We start from the raw sequence: 15,135 nt of genomic DNA, 5'->3' as shown, positions 1-15,135 counted from the left end.
TCTTCTCTGCAGCTGCAACACAGCGTGAATAATGATTGAGCACGTATTGACGATGCTAACAGGCAAGAAAAGGGGGAACGTATGCTCCGGTCCTGCGGCCAGCCGGCGGCGATGTTAGCCCGACGGCGCCGTGGGAGTCGTTAGCAATCATGTAAAAAGAAGTCATTTGCAAGAAAACTAACAGTGATGTTGAGCAGAGTTGGTGTACTTGTTTTTTTTTTTAATCTCTTGCCAGTGGCAGCATCAACACAACCCCCCCTAACCCTTGTCTCTCAAAGTTATTAGGGTGTTTTGCCCCCCCCTTCCCCCCACCCCCCTGCACAGATAACAAGCTGCTGCTGACTCCTCTTCACCCAAACCGGCACTGGCTTATCATCCTTAAACACACCCAGCGCTCCCCTGAAACTAATTATAATGCTGCCAGTACAGTCCAAGAATTTTATCCCAACCCAAATGCTCCTCGCTTGGTCCCCTCTTCCTTCCCCCCCCCTTAAAGTCCGGGCCACCTCAGGTGACAATCCCCGAATTGGCGCACTTTGATTCAAAACATTGATAGAAGGAATGCTGCCATTTTTTTTCCAGTTGACGGTCCCTGTCAAACGATAGCAAAATTATTTATCTATGGAACATTTACAGTGGAAAAAAAAAAATTGCATAGATAATGGGGTACAGCCAATGAGTTTCACCTGTGCCGTTGACAATAGGTATTCTGAAAAATGGCACTCAAGGAATATTTTGTGGCTGTACTTTTTGCATTATAGACGACCAGGCAGCCGATTGAAACCTGATGGATAATTTATGTTCTGGAGGTAAGCCTGTAATTTTCAGGGTTGGGCGAATGGGATAGGCCACTATGAATGATTTATAGGTCAACATTCTCCGTAACTTTGCCTCGTAAATTCAGCCGCTCGTTAATCCGGGGCAAATGCCACACCGCACCAGGGACGAATTGGATGACTTCGACAGGCGCTGAGGCTGGAGAATTTAGCAATCGTGTGGGTGATGCTGCTGACAGTTTGTTTGCAGCGCTTTGAGTTAATTAGCTTCTAATTAGCATACGCCCTCCCCAGAGCGTTACAGCTCAACAGAGATGTGTGTCCACAACTTCCCGTGGCAAGAAATTCTGAGTGTACGGAAAATACTTTGGAACAAGCCATGTGACGTCACTCTCTTCTCTTATTGGTCACATAAATGTAAACAGGAAGTCTATATGTACGCAATAGCCAATGGTAGGAACTTTAGATTGCCATCTCATACTCTGTAGCGGTAATGTGCCATTAGGTTGCCAAATGCCGGAAAGTCCAAGAAAAAGAAGGAAATTATTTTTCCGTTGCATCACAAATGAAAAATGGCGCTTAAATTGATGGACTACAGCACGGCTGCACACTGAAATGTATGCACACAAACAGAATTAGTCACAAACAGGTTTCATTTTTCCAGCAGGGCTTTTGTGCTTCTCCCGTCCACCAATCAATACACACGCACGGCCTCCAACTTGGAGCGCCAATAAATAAGCCCGGTGTGAGGTTTGGCTAATTCATTTTTTTGGTCAAGGCTTGAAAAAGATCAACACTCCGGGGTGAACTGGCAAATGTTTCCCGAGACCAGGCTGCCAGAATGATTTCAAAGCAATTGAATGTGACATTTTATAGGGTGACACGGGAAAGTTACACGTTCAATCCCGACTTTCCTTAACCATTGCTTGACTTTTAAGTGACTTTGCGCCAGGCGGTTTTGTTATCAGTGCTCCTTCCACCTTGGTCCTCCAAAAGTGCTGACTCCAGCATCATGGCCACTTTTTGCATTAGCACTTTAAAGCGCATCTGTTGCCGACCAAGTCAATTACTGCTGCTGATTTGATATTTCCACACCAACATTCCTCCTAATCATATTGAAAATGAGGTTGGAATCTTGAATGGAAACGACTCCTGGCATAGGGAACGGAATGAAGGTACCGGTGGGTTGTGGGGACTTTTTTTTTTTTTTTTTCCCCACGTGGGGGTGACCCACATTTTCCCCGCCTCGGAGGACTTGGCTCTGTTTTGGGGTTTGCATCTCTCCGTCTGGCTGTTTTCAAATATGCAAGGCGTACTTTAAACAAAGCCATATGTTGTGTGGACACACAAACATTGCATTCCGCGCAACTCATGTTTGAAGAGACTCAATACATTGGCCAAGAGGACAGGTGCTGAAAGAACTGATTTTTTTTCAGAAAACATGGCTCCATGACTTTTAGTCAGTTGCAATCTTTGTTTTTAAATATGTTTTGGTTCGAACAGTGGTTGCATTGTTATTTGAGACGACACAAGAGGCTGTGCAACACTTGCTGTTTGTGTCGAGTGACTCGGGGTGGGGGGGAGCATCCTTGTGGATTTGGCCGCAACGGAACAGAGTGTCTGAAAAGTTGGCAGCCTCTGCAGCTTAATTCTCGACAATTTTTTTTTTCTCCCAGAACAGGCAGCTGCCAATTCGGAGCGGATGGCTTCACCTCGCCGCTCCTCCTCGACGGTGATGGATGAGCCTGTCTCGTCCTCTCACCTTGCTGCCGTAATTGAGGCTTCACTTCACAGTCGCCGCTTCGCACGGTCGACACAAAAACGGTAAGAGTTCTCTCACTTTTTCCTCAAATGAGCCACCAGACAATAAATCCCACCTTAAAAAAAAAAAAAGTCATTGGAATACTTGAGAAAATCCACAAGATGCTCAGCAGCGGCTTTCAATTTCCTTTCTGCAATATTTCAGGATATTTTTTTGCTTGCTGAGGAGGGTGTGGGAAGGGAGGGTGGCGAATGTTTGTGAAGGTGTTTGGCACATGAAAGTCGTCCTTGGTTGCAAGGTCTTGGCAAAGGCTCCGGAGGGATCAGGTGCCTTCCAAGTGGCTGGAGTTCTGAGAGCGCTCGCTCGCGCAAATGATGACATCTGCCATCTTCAAAACATCCGCACCTTTAAGCGCAGCTGCGACAACCTCTCGTGATCCTTTGGGTTTTCCACTTTTTCCTCAATCTGTTCCAGGTATTCAACCGGTGGTGCCTTGATATGCGAGAAACCAGACTTGAACGTTTTTTCGAGATACGACCCGTCAACTCAAACTCTTCTAAAAAAAAAAAAAACAACATACAAATCTGTGTCACATGATCTCTCTTTTGCCAACTAAATCCGGCGGGTATTGGAGGACACGGGAACAATGCGAAACAAGCCATTGCGGGAGATTGAGGCCGGCGGAGGGCGGAAGCGTGTCATACTTGTCGTTTAGTCGCCCTTTTTGCGGTAGATCAAAGCGTTGGCCGCTGCCCCTCGCTCGCTCGCTCGCTCGCTCGCTCGCAATACGCCTGCTTGCTGAGCTCGGCGCTGGATTATACCAAGCCGTGAATGTAAAAGAGAGGCGGTTGAGGGGTGGGGGGGAATGTTGGCCTACAGGGGGTGGCATGTTGCTATTTATGGCTAGAGTCGCATAAACTACAGCTCCAAAGTCTTGCTCGCAGGCATCCAATTGTGCCTTGGCCCGCTTTTGAACGAAATTCTGCCGCCATAACACAACTTTAAGCGTGCAGTAGCTTTTCCATGAGTCATTGATTTGGTCCCTCGGCGCGATGTGTTTCGTTAAGTCTTCATACTTGTTCAAGTGAGACAATTTGAATTGGTTTTCTCCTGTGTCGCCTTGGTAAAACGTTTATTTAATGCCCATCGATGACCCTAACACTTAACGAGTATGAAATCATGCAAATTGTCCAAGTTCAAATTAGTGCGATGTATGACGTTGGGAAAATGTCAAGAAAGTAAATTCCTTTTCCTGCGGCCTAAAGCATTATCCAATCACAACCGGCCAGCGCTCAGTTTGGCCAATCAGATGGCAGCTGTGCAGACGCCGGCGCCGCGTCAAAAAAGCTCACAGGTGACGTCACGGGAAAAGCTCTCTGATCCGAGCAATTTTGACGGCAATGGCATTTTCCCGTGGCTATTAATAGTTCCGCCGAGTGAGTCAGTTGGCTGGCAAGCGAGCGGGCGATGCCACGTCATTTTTTTCCTCTCAAATAATCTCATTTTATTCTTGATAACTTCATTCCTGGCCATCACTCCCACACCGCTGGAGGCGCCCCATTTAAACATTAATGCCCAGGTTCTCCTCTGCTCGATAAATAAGCACTTAATAAACTGCCACTTAATATTTAATAGCCTCATTGTGCATTATTAAAAAAACATAAGTCAGTTAGGCGTTTCCTGTTCTGTTTTGCTAATTAAGCATGTGGATGTCCCTTCAAATTAAAGTGGCCACATTGGAATACAAATTTCCATTGAAAAACTTTTCTGCGTCTTTTCCCGAGTGCTTAGATAACTGAGAAAGTTTTGTTCCGATTTCTTGGCTTGTTATTTTCAAATCGGTGCCAGGGAAGTAAGTTGACAAGCTTCATTTAGACAAAAGTAGTGCTTGACCCCCCCCTCCTCAAGCCAAAGAAAAAGAAAAAGACAGTGCTTTTGGTGGTTCAACTGTCAAAGCGAAGCAACATTGAGTTGATTTCTTTTTTTCCCTCTCCTCCAAGTGAGTAATTGAGGAGCGTTTTGGATTTTTGCGCTGGCGTGTCTGCCAGAGAGGCTAATGTGCTGGAAAGTGACCCGATGTGTATTCCAGCCTTCACTGGTGGGGTAATGATTTAGAAAACGACACTTGCTTCTTAACAAAGGCACAATACAGTGAAAGATGGCATCAAAATACAAAACTTTCCCGACCACGATTATCAAATCAGTGGATGACAATTGTTTTTCCGGGACATGGCAAAATGGCCGCCCTCAGGTGCATTTTGGCTTTTTTTCTTCATTTTTACAGTAATCACAACACTGTTTTGATTAGTTGGGCGGCACATAACATATTTTTTGGGCTGATAGATTTTTAAAAATATATTCACTATTATCATCATCACTATTGCTTCCTCCTATTTAACGGCCCGCACTGGGGGAAAAAAAAAAAAACCGCATTAATTAGAAGAAAATGGCTCAACTCTCGATTTAGTGCCCGTCGGCCGCTCTTATTTGAACACGTTGCTGCGGGAAGTAGCCAAAGTAACGCGTGGAAAATCACTTTGCAACGTGTGAAATGATCTAATTGGCATGAGTTAATGTGAATGAACACACGCACACACGCACGCTAAAATTAGAGAGCTCGCCGGAAGGAACACTCGGCTGCCCGTCCAGACAGGGCACGCATCAATGCAAGCTTGGTTCTTCTGTGTAATCCTGCTAATGCGCTTAAATAAACACATAAACAAAAAATTGGAACGCCATCCAATGACGAGTCCAAATAAACACTTTGCAAAGTGTGTTTAGCAATTTGGATAAACATTTGACATAATGTACAACAAGCTGCTAGCTACTCTGAGCCCGCCTATTTTCGGTCTGCGTTGTCATGGCTCGCCTTTGCCTGTTGTGGCCTCTGCGTGTCAAAAGCGAGAAATTAGAAGAGGGTGAGGGAGGAAGCGGCGTGCATCTCCTGACAGGCGCGAAACTACGCCTTTAATCACGGCGGCCATTTGTGCCGTCAGCACACAAAAAAAAAGTCACAGGGTGAAGAGTCAGTATATACCGTATATTGACACACAAGGCAGGGGTGTATGGACTTGTGCAGGCAAAAGGTGCCGGCACGCAAGTCGTTGACCTATTTGTAAAAGTCACCGGCTACTGTTGTTCTTCTTCTTGGTCAGCTTGTGTGCCTAGCTGATGACTCACCGTTTTGTGATTCAGCTGATAACTGCCGGCGCTTTTTTCTTTTCTTCTTCTCCTCACCTCTGCTGCAAATACGGAGAAATGCACAAAGGTCACATTTTGTATTCAAGATGACATGAAAAATTGTCCAAAAATGAAGCTCTTTTTGACACTTTAATTGTGTTTGAAGATATGGTATTTTCATTTTTGCAAAGCTACCTCAACTGGCTTGTTTACTCTGAGGTCAAGGTTATGCGAAGGAAGCGGACGGGCCAATCGAAAGCCTTCTTGTAAAAATGGCCGATTTAAAAGGCCGGATGCTAAAAATACGTCATTAGAGCTTCGTCGCGTTCAAGCATCAGTAAAGTCCACTAAATGCTTCGTATTGGACTTAATAATATCTTGAGGATGGATAATAGGAGGCGCTGGCTGGCTGGCTAGCCAACAAAATGCAGTGCTGCGGCATAAAACAAGTGTGTGGCGAAGGGAGGGCTGCGAGAACGGGGATGGCGGCTTGGCGGCACAAGGAGAAAACAGTATTTATCAGCAAAAGGCAGCATGCGTTTGCCACTTCCATCTCCGAGTAATCCCGCCCGCAGCGTCTGCCGAGATCTCAAACGGCACACGGGCGCACAACGCTATTCGTATGGCACACGCACATGCACACACATACACGCACACACATAGACACACTATCCTGAGGGGTGAGTGCTTCCACTTGCACATAAGATGATGGTCCTACAGGATCATTCATTGTGGTGGTTGAGTAATATGACCTTTATCCAAATAATACACTTATGCGCCCGATAGCTTTAATAGAGGCGCACACGTATGTGGGGTTCAGCTATATGAATGTTTTTCACTCGTGGAACCTTAGAAACACGCCTTCTTTATGAGGACTGGCCAATCTTTCACTGGAGCAAATAAGAGGAAGCACATAATGGTCTGGCCATTGGTGGAGCTAGGTTTCTTTTTCCCCCAGAGGGGGGGGCAAGGGGCGGTGGTCAAAGACAGATCGAGGGTCTGTAAAAAAAAAAAAAGTTCCCCAGTCCTGATTTGTCAACGCCATCTGAACAAAATGAAAAACATTAAACAATGAAAGTCTTGAGGCGCAAGATTGTAACCTTCCCTCTCAGGAAAACTCGATTCATTAACTTTTATTGTCAGCTCATTCAGCGTGCACTGTGGGAATTCATTCAAGGTATATATATATATATAAAAACTAAGCTTTACAAAAAAAACAAATCTGACTGTCTTGTTCTAGAGAGTAGGGAACGCTTGCCTCGAGTCATATTGCTCACATCTTGACAAAGTCGCTTTGAGCCAGCTGACACTTTTTGCTCGTCTCATCAAATCATGAGTAACTTTAGTGAATGGATTAGTTTGTCTGTTGAACATGAATGTACTGGAAGAGAAAAAAGTAGCAAAGAAGTTATCATGTGGACTAATTTGCCCACCTATGCTACGCTCTGTCCAAAATATTGAGTAGAATGCAAACGAGCGAACACTTTTCATGGCAATTTTCGAGGACGTGGCTGCTAAAGCGTGTCGGAGCTTTTGATTATACTTTGTTCTAATTGCGTAGCCATCAATCACCAGGCGTGTACTTGTGGAATTAATTAGCTCCTGCAAACACTGCAGAGGTCAAACAGAGAGCCTGTCCCACGCATGTTTTCTCAAGATGGAGACTTGAATTGTAAAAATTGTTTATGGGACATGCAGGCAGCCTCCCCCGACTGCTTTCACTCCGGTGCTGCTCCTCTCTGCCTCCCTGGACCTCAGCCGTTCCATTTGACGTTTGATTTAGTCATTGATGTGAAGGAGATGATACAGTCCGCTTCGTCAAACTCCTTACTTCTGGACTAAATTGCCCTTTGGGATCTTTGTAAGCTCACGGAATCAACAACCATGTCTTCGAATTCAAAACGGAGAGTCCTGATCGTAAAGGACAACAATGGCGGACATCTGGTCGGATTCATTAAAAGCTGATTTTTCCTGGCAAAAGCTTCTGCTGCTGCCAGCCAGAGGAAAGACCCTGGCTCTGGGCCATGACAAAGGACATGGAAGCTCCTTTCCAGCTCTGGCTGAAGCACCCCCATCAAGAAAAAGGCCTACGTAGCCTTAAGTGGGCATTAGCAGCTGTTGGATGGATTCACATCTCCTTCTTTCACCCCACTTCCACTCTAAATGCTTTCAAATGGAATGGTTGCATCATAAAGCAATGTATCTGCCATCATACGCTTTTAATACCACGTGGATTATGCAACTGGGAGTGTCCAAAATGGGATTGATGCAATTGGCTTGCTTTTCGCCTCACTTTTGAGGAAATTAATACTTCTTTGAGGATTTTAAGCTCAAAGATTTACCACTTGCAAGGCATATTTTCTTAATGATCTTTGCTTTTATATATATATTTTTTTTTTTCATCCGACACACACACACATTGTCCTTTAACGACAACAGTGTGTGCGGGATTCCTTCCCAAAAGAGTCGCTGAACAACACGACATGATGTGAGCTGGGAAAACCTGCGTGGGATTCCCATCTGTTCAGCACCAAAGTCATGGCTGCCGTCCATTTTGCAAAAAAATGTGCAAACCACTATCCTCTAACTTAACGTGACTATTTTAGTACTAGTAGCTTACTTTAGTAAGCTGCAACAGGATTGGAATATTAACGCATTTCTAATCAATTATCGATGGCCAGCAGCTTTATTGATCTTGGTGCCGTACAGAAGACGGAATATTAAGTTAGTATGGAAATTCTTTTTTTTTTTTTTGGACCTTGGCACAGAACCTTGCAAAGGGTTCCCTTGAGAGGATGCAGATATTTCCTTTTTAATTTTAGTCCATTAATTCCACAGACATCAAAGCAAAGGCGTTGCTAAAAGTAGCTGTTCTTTTCTCATTAAATTCATGAAATATGAATTGGAACTTGCTAAAAGAATCAATAGGCATCAGTTTTAATATTGCGCTCTTTTATCTCGCTATTTCTCCATCCATCTATCCAGTCTATCACATCCAAAATAAATGTGATGGGTCACATGACCCACCTGCCCGGTTCTGGATGCTGGAAAAGCGAAAGGGCGCATCAGCCGCATCCAGACTCACTGGCCGCCTCTGGCTGATGCCCCCCCTCCCCATCCCCATCCTCTTCTCCCCTCCCCTCCCGCTCTGCCTCCCTCCCTCCCTCTCTCATTTTGGTGGCGCTGTGCGCAAAGCTCCAGCGCCGGACTGGACGCAGTTTTGACGGTCCAGAACGCTGGTGGAGATTTCTAAAGGAGCAAGAAGGTGGGGGAGGGAAAAAAAGACAGCCAAATATGGATATTTAAATAATGCCTGACAGTGTTTTTATTTTTGATTTTTCTTAGGATGATTTCTCTCCTTCCATGTAGATGTTGCCCCGTGGGCTGTTGAAGGCGAAGCCGCTGCTTCAAATGTCTCCAATCAGTTTGTAAGGGACACAAGATGAGGATTTCTTCTGGCCGCTGCTTTTTGTTGATATTTGGGTGCTTGTGGGGACTGGCGCTGGCTGCTTTCCCCAGCAGCGTCCAGATCGGTAAGTGCGAGCGAGTGTTTTTTTTTTTTTTTCCTCTTATATTCCAAGAAGGGACCGTGAATGAATGCATGCGCGCGGAGTCTCAAATGTTGATTCCAACACATTTTCTTAGCGGTGTGCGCGCAAATCTTGGGGATGTGCACGTAAGCGCACGCTTACTCCGCATGTGTGTGTGTGTGTGAGCGGGTACTAGTAGAGGCGAGTGTGTGCATCCATCCCATCAGCGCACTGCAGCAAAGTGACTGCTTTTCTCCATGCAGCTTACATGTGCACACAATGTGCGTGTGTGCAGAGCAATTAAACTCCACGCAGATTGGCGGGATGGGTCCAATGACGAGCAAGGGTGGGAAACAAACGGTGGGCGGGCTGTTTGTGGTTTGGTGCACTACTGGCCTGACCTAAGGGCTCAGAGAGATGCCTTGAGATATGATTATTTCAAGATCCAAGCAGTCATTCAACTGCTTATTTTTTTTTTTTTGTTACCTTGGGTGCAGACATGAGATATGCACACTGTATTGTGACGGTAAACTCAACTCACTTGAAAACAAGCAGCAGTTTGGTACATACAATCAGTGAAAAATCTTCAAGAAGGGCGTGTTCAAGAGGTCTGTCGCCACTCCCAATTGGAGTAAAACTAAAGCTAAAACAAAGAAAATGACACCCTGACTGTTTAAAAACTCTCTGCTAAGTCATCTATTCTTTATCCTCTGTGTAGAATGACAAATATTCGTATCACCATACTGTTGAGACAGCTAAAGAAAGTGTATAGCAATTGGCTAACCCAATCTCTCGCACCCAAAGTCATCTGGGATAGACTCGAGCTCACCCATGACCTGAAAATCGCTATAGAAAATGGATGGATGGATTTTTATTTTATGGCGTTGACACGTCGCGCAGCCTCCAATCTGATGCGAAATGACAGGCTGTTCCAGTGATTGTGCTTGTCGCTTTATATTATGTGATACACTATAGCACCCTCAGGGAGTTCAGAGGTCGGCTTCTGTTATGAAAGCGCGCCGTTGGACCGGCGGCGGCGACGTGCCATCGTGCTGACATAAAAATGGCCATCCATCCACTACCGCAACAGGGCTTGCATAGTGTTTTTGGGCTTGGCGTTTTTAAAAGTCATTCACTGCCATTGACGGCCATAGACATTTTTTTTCAAGACCAAGATGGGCTTTCCCAACATACATTGCCTCACATGGGATGGGGAGGGAAATCAATCCATTACATCCACAAAAGCTTCAAGTATCCTTCGATCCAACATAAAAAAATAGATTGGAAATAGATCTTGTATAGGTTGATTGAACTTTATGCCTTGAAGGTTGGCAGTCGTCAAAACACACTTCTTCAACTCTTCTTTTCTTTTTTCTGTCTTTCACTCACAACCCATTGCATTTAAAAAAAAAAAAAAAGTCCATTGTGACTCATCGGATGGTTTGTTCTCTCGTCGGGAATTAATGCAGACTGCATGCATTTGCTAACAAATTTAGGTTCAAGGGAGGTCAACCGTTCAAAAAAAAAAACCAGACACTGACATTTTGCTTTAAAGGACATTTATGCACATGAAATATGGCCCAGAGGTACGCTTTGAAAATGTGAAACAAACTGCCTGCAACGTAAAATACCTTTGACATTTGAACAAGCATGAACAGCCATAATGAGAAGCTTTGGACATGAATTAGGTGCTAATGCCAAGACGGCTGAGTAGAACCAAGAGTTGAATTTGATGCTAAGCTAAGCTCGTAGTTGGATGAATGACAATTTGCCTTATTTTCTATTTGTTAGCAACATCTGTAATGCTACATGGGGAAAATCTGGAGCTCTATTCAAATTGGAACATCTCCGGCACAAACTGTGTGGATGGATTGGCATAGTTGACAGAAGCATTCATCTTTTCCCCTGTTGATGCATTGGCCCATGACTTTAGTGATCCCCTAATATTCCCTGCTGGCTTCTGCCGCTGCTTTGACATTCATCGTTCCCGCTGAACGGACAAAAGCAGGACGGGATGGATTGCTCTGACATGTGGCACAGATGTTCACGAGTACCTTGGGGTGTTGTGGTGATCCCCTCGGACTTTGCGAGGCCAAAACAAAAAACTGTTGATGAATAAACCGGGGATGACATTCCGAATTCGACCGCTGTCTACCTGGATGAACTGCTGAATGATGAACTGCTGAATCGAGACATGCAGTTAGAATTCCTTGGGCTCATATGACTTAGCGAGTGTACCCGAGAACCTCAAGCAAGCCTTCTTTTTTCCTCCTCAGGCGGCTTGTTCATCCGAAACACGGATCAGGAGTACACTGCCTTTCGCTTGGCCATCTTTCTGCACAACACCAGCCCCAATGCCTCCGAAGCGCCCTTCAACCTGGTGCCTCACGTGGACAACATCGAGACGGCAAACAGCTTCGCCGTCACCAACGCCTGTAAGTCGCTTTCGTTTTGCTCTGACTTTTGTCGTACAATAGAATCCGAGCCATCTTTATTTATATGGCAAGGTGACAGCCTCCTTGAAACATGTCCAGGCGGACGGGAAATGGCCGCTCTAAGCTCCTCTCAGCCAGCAAAGGCAGCAGGGGGTCCAAAAGTGAATGGGATGGTCCCGTCCCCTATATATGTATGTAATCCCGAGAATGGTGTGATTGCTCACCTCGGCTCTAATGGCCGCCACGCAGTGACAGGAAGCCGCTCTGCGGCTCATTGATTGGACGAGGTAAATCAGAGCAGAATTACATGAGCCAATCAATGGCTGTGATAGCTCAGGGGCCAGCGAGGGGGAGAATCTGCTATCGAACCACACGGCTTGTTCCGACGCTTATTTTACACTCTTTTATTCATTTTTCTGCCGCTTCATCCTTGTGCTGTTTTTTTCTTTCCGGGGTGGATCATTGGCTTGGATGTTACAGTTGTTTCAATGACTTCTCTAGATGATTGATGTCAAATGTTCTATCCTTCGTTACGCAAAAGTGATATTTTATTGCAGATGTTGACGCCATCACATTACGACATACATGAATCGAGGCTAACCGCTAGAAAAATATTCAGGGTTGTTTTCTTCGTTTTTTTTTTTTTTTTTTTTGCAGCTGATCCCCGAATGTTTAGAGGGCTTATTTTGACCTCCATCGAAACATCTTCATCTGCGCCGAGTCGTTTTTACGCCACGTCTGCCAGTGCGGCATAGGCGAGCGACGCTCCTTTGTGTGTCCTTGGATGGCAAAAAACTACATGTATGTATGTATGTATGCGTGTGTGTTGGCCTTATTGAAGTCTAATATCTCCTGCACGGGCTTTCATTCAGAGGACTCTTTCCCCCCATACTCTTTCCTCATTTGTGAGGATTCTTCGTGGAAAATGTATAAAAGGCCCTTTTGCTGCCTGTTCGGCTAAATGGCTGGCGAAAAAAAAAAAAAAAGGATGATGCGGAATAGAGGGGGGGCAGTGGAAGGGGGTAATGAGAGATTAATGTGGTGAAGCTGGCAGGAAGGTGCTGTGAAAGAAGGGAGGGGAAGATAATGCTAATACGCTCAACCACCACCTTCAGTGGATAGAATAAGTCGACACACCCCGGTGAAATGCAAAATGTCTGTAATATTCCAAAGCCAGACTGACATCAATCCCTTCCAAGATTTGATATTGTGAATGTGATCTAGATGGCAATGGCAATAAAGACGTGGAAAAGTTTTAGTAGCTGTCAAGGTTTGACCTCATAGCTATTGGAGTCATTAATGTGTAGCGATGCTGCTTTGCTTTGTTTGCTAAGGTCATATGCAAAATAAGAGTCTGACGACAGTGAAGCTAATACAGTCAAATTGGAGCCCTATTTTTAAAACAGTAAACTCGGCCAAATTAGCTTCACCTGAACCATCTAATCAGATTATTCTCTGTTGTTATTAATGTCTTAAAATGGCAATATGGATGATGACTCAAAAAGATTGGCAAACTATGACGTGGAGACTCTCGAGTGAATGATCGCTTTATGAACTTTGACTCGTCCCCTTTCTTCCTCGGCCCGTCCCTCCCCCTCTTCATCTGTGTGCTGGTTATGTAAGTGCCCCCCCGAGGCGTGTGTATGCAGCCGTCCGCGTGTGTGTGTGCGTGTGTGTGTGTTCAGGTCACACAGTTCGAGAAAGAACTCCGGGGAGGCAATTTGCACCAACCAACAATTTACTGTTGCTTCCTGATACTGTTTGATGAGTGACATCACTCTTATGTACTTCACAGAATATTTAAATTCAACAGTTTAGCTTTTTCTTTGGCTTTTTCTGCCACGCTTGGTCGAACGGTGAGGCATCCTCATCTCATCCCTGATTAAATAGCTTCAGAGAGAGCTCATTTCTACCAGTGTTAATTTCTGTAGAGGATAAAGATTTTATTGGCAGGCTACATGTGTTGCTGCACCGGTTGTGTTCTGATGCAACGTTAATGCCAGTTTCATCAACCCGTTTCATCAGATGGCGTTTTTTTTTCAAAAGTTCTTTTCTTCCACAAAAAGTAGCGTTGATGAATCATCAATCAGAACGACAATTATTTACCTGCTTCAGTTGTCCGTGCCGTCTTCACTCCATTAAAACAACAAACAAACGAAAAAAGGCTATTTTCGGGGATGTTCGGAAAGATTCTCTCTCAAAACTAGGACAGGAAATCATGTCGAACTCTCTGTGTTGAGCGCTTTCCTCTCAAATTCCACTATCTTGCTGCGATATGTAAATATGGGAAACACTGCTTGGTAAACAGGCAAATTGAAAAAAAAATTAAATGCTGAAACAGTTGCATCTGGAGCTGCGGGGGTCCAAAATTTAATACGATTGTCACGTTGCCTTCAAATGCAAACTTCCCCTATTACTTTGAAATGAGTCCTTTTGACCCGCGACATGCTCAGATAATGAGAATCAAAAAAAAAAAATCATCAAATACCTGGAACGGATGCGCGTGTTAATAATAATGTCGCCTGAGTTGGCGCTGACCTTGAAGCGCTAATATCAACAATGTTCATGCAACATTAGCGATAATGAAAGCCCAACGGATTGAAGGGACAGAGACGCTCTTTGAAGAAGGACAGACAAATGAATCAAAACTGTCACTACGGCTAAGTGACATGCCGGACCTGCAAAAAAAATGTTAAACAAGAGCAAGAGGGATTCATTCTCTTGCATCCATTGGGAAAGTAACAAAGGTCATGTCAGGTTGCCCCCCCACCCCCCCCCCCCCCTCCCTTCCTGTGGGGCCGGCCACATTGACGTGGAACTAATGAAGAGCGCGCATAATTCACAGCGTCCATGACAGCTTTCTCCATCAAAGCTGGAAATTTAACGAGCGTGTAATCAGCAGGCTAATTGTTTGGACACGCCGGCACGTTCAACACGGATGATTTCTTTGTCTCCAGGTGAGCGCACGTGTCGCCTACTGGCCATCAGATAGACGGAATTAGCTGCTTTTCTTCATTTTCCACCACTCCAATATCTCGATGCTATCTTGATTTTAATGCCGGTCTTCTCAATTATTTGGACTGTATAATGAAGTACTTTTTAATGAACGCCTGCCATTTTCTAATGTTTAGTTGTTAACCTCGCTATCATAAAAGCCAATGAAACCAAAATAAAGTCAAACGACTCGCGTTTCTGACATGGCGTGTTTGAAATCAATTTTGGCGGGCGCTGCTTTTTTTGTTGGCCTTCATAGCAAATGTACTGTAGCATCTGATCAAGGCAGACTCCATCCCAGTGGCTCTCTATTGCTATTGCGTGCACGCATGTGCTGACACACTTTAACCTTTCACCTTATGCTACTCCTGCTCCATCAAATGATGACTGTTATTAGCACAGATCATTACAAAGTTATCTGCTCCCTGCGCGCGTGTGTGGGGGGGCTTTATCTCTAC

The 15,135-nt window shown here is 44.9% G+C and overlaps 1 protein-coding gene across 7 annotated transcripts in view; it reads left to right on the top strand.

Annotated features, from left to right (window-relative positions):
- Positions 1–15,135, top strand: part of LOC148386236 (glutamate receptor 4) — a 51,800-nt gene that overhangs the window by 7,747 nt on the left and 28,918 nt on the right. For 3 of the 7 annotated variants that reach the window (XM_088399642.1, XM_088399638.1, XM_088399645.1), the window contains exons 1-3: positions 8,835–8,983; positions 9,064–9,251; positions 11,525–11,683. In XM_088399642.1, the coding sequence (XP_088255768.1) occupies positions 9,161–9,251; positions 11,525–11,683 (250 nt within the window). In that variant the 5' untranslated portion in view covers positions 8,835–8,983; positions 9,064–9,160. The other 4 variants (XM_088399640.1, XM_088399639.1, XM_088399641.1 and 1 more) reach the window with 4 other exon arrangements.

Source organism: Syngnathus floridae, chromosome 15, assembly GCF_059516105.1.
Source record: "Syngnathus floridae isolate MCC-2025c chromosome 15, RoL_Sflo_1.0, whole genome shotgun sequence".
NCBI lineage: Eukaryota > Metazoa > Chordata > Actinopteri > Syngnathiformes > Syngnathidae > Syngnathus > Syngnathus floridae.
This window is presented reverse-complemented; position numbering and strand designations above follow the sequence as displayed.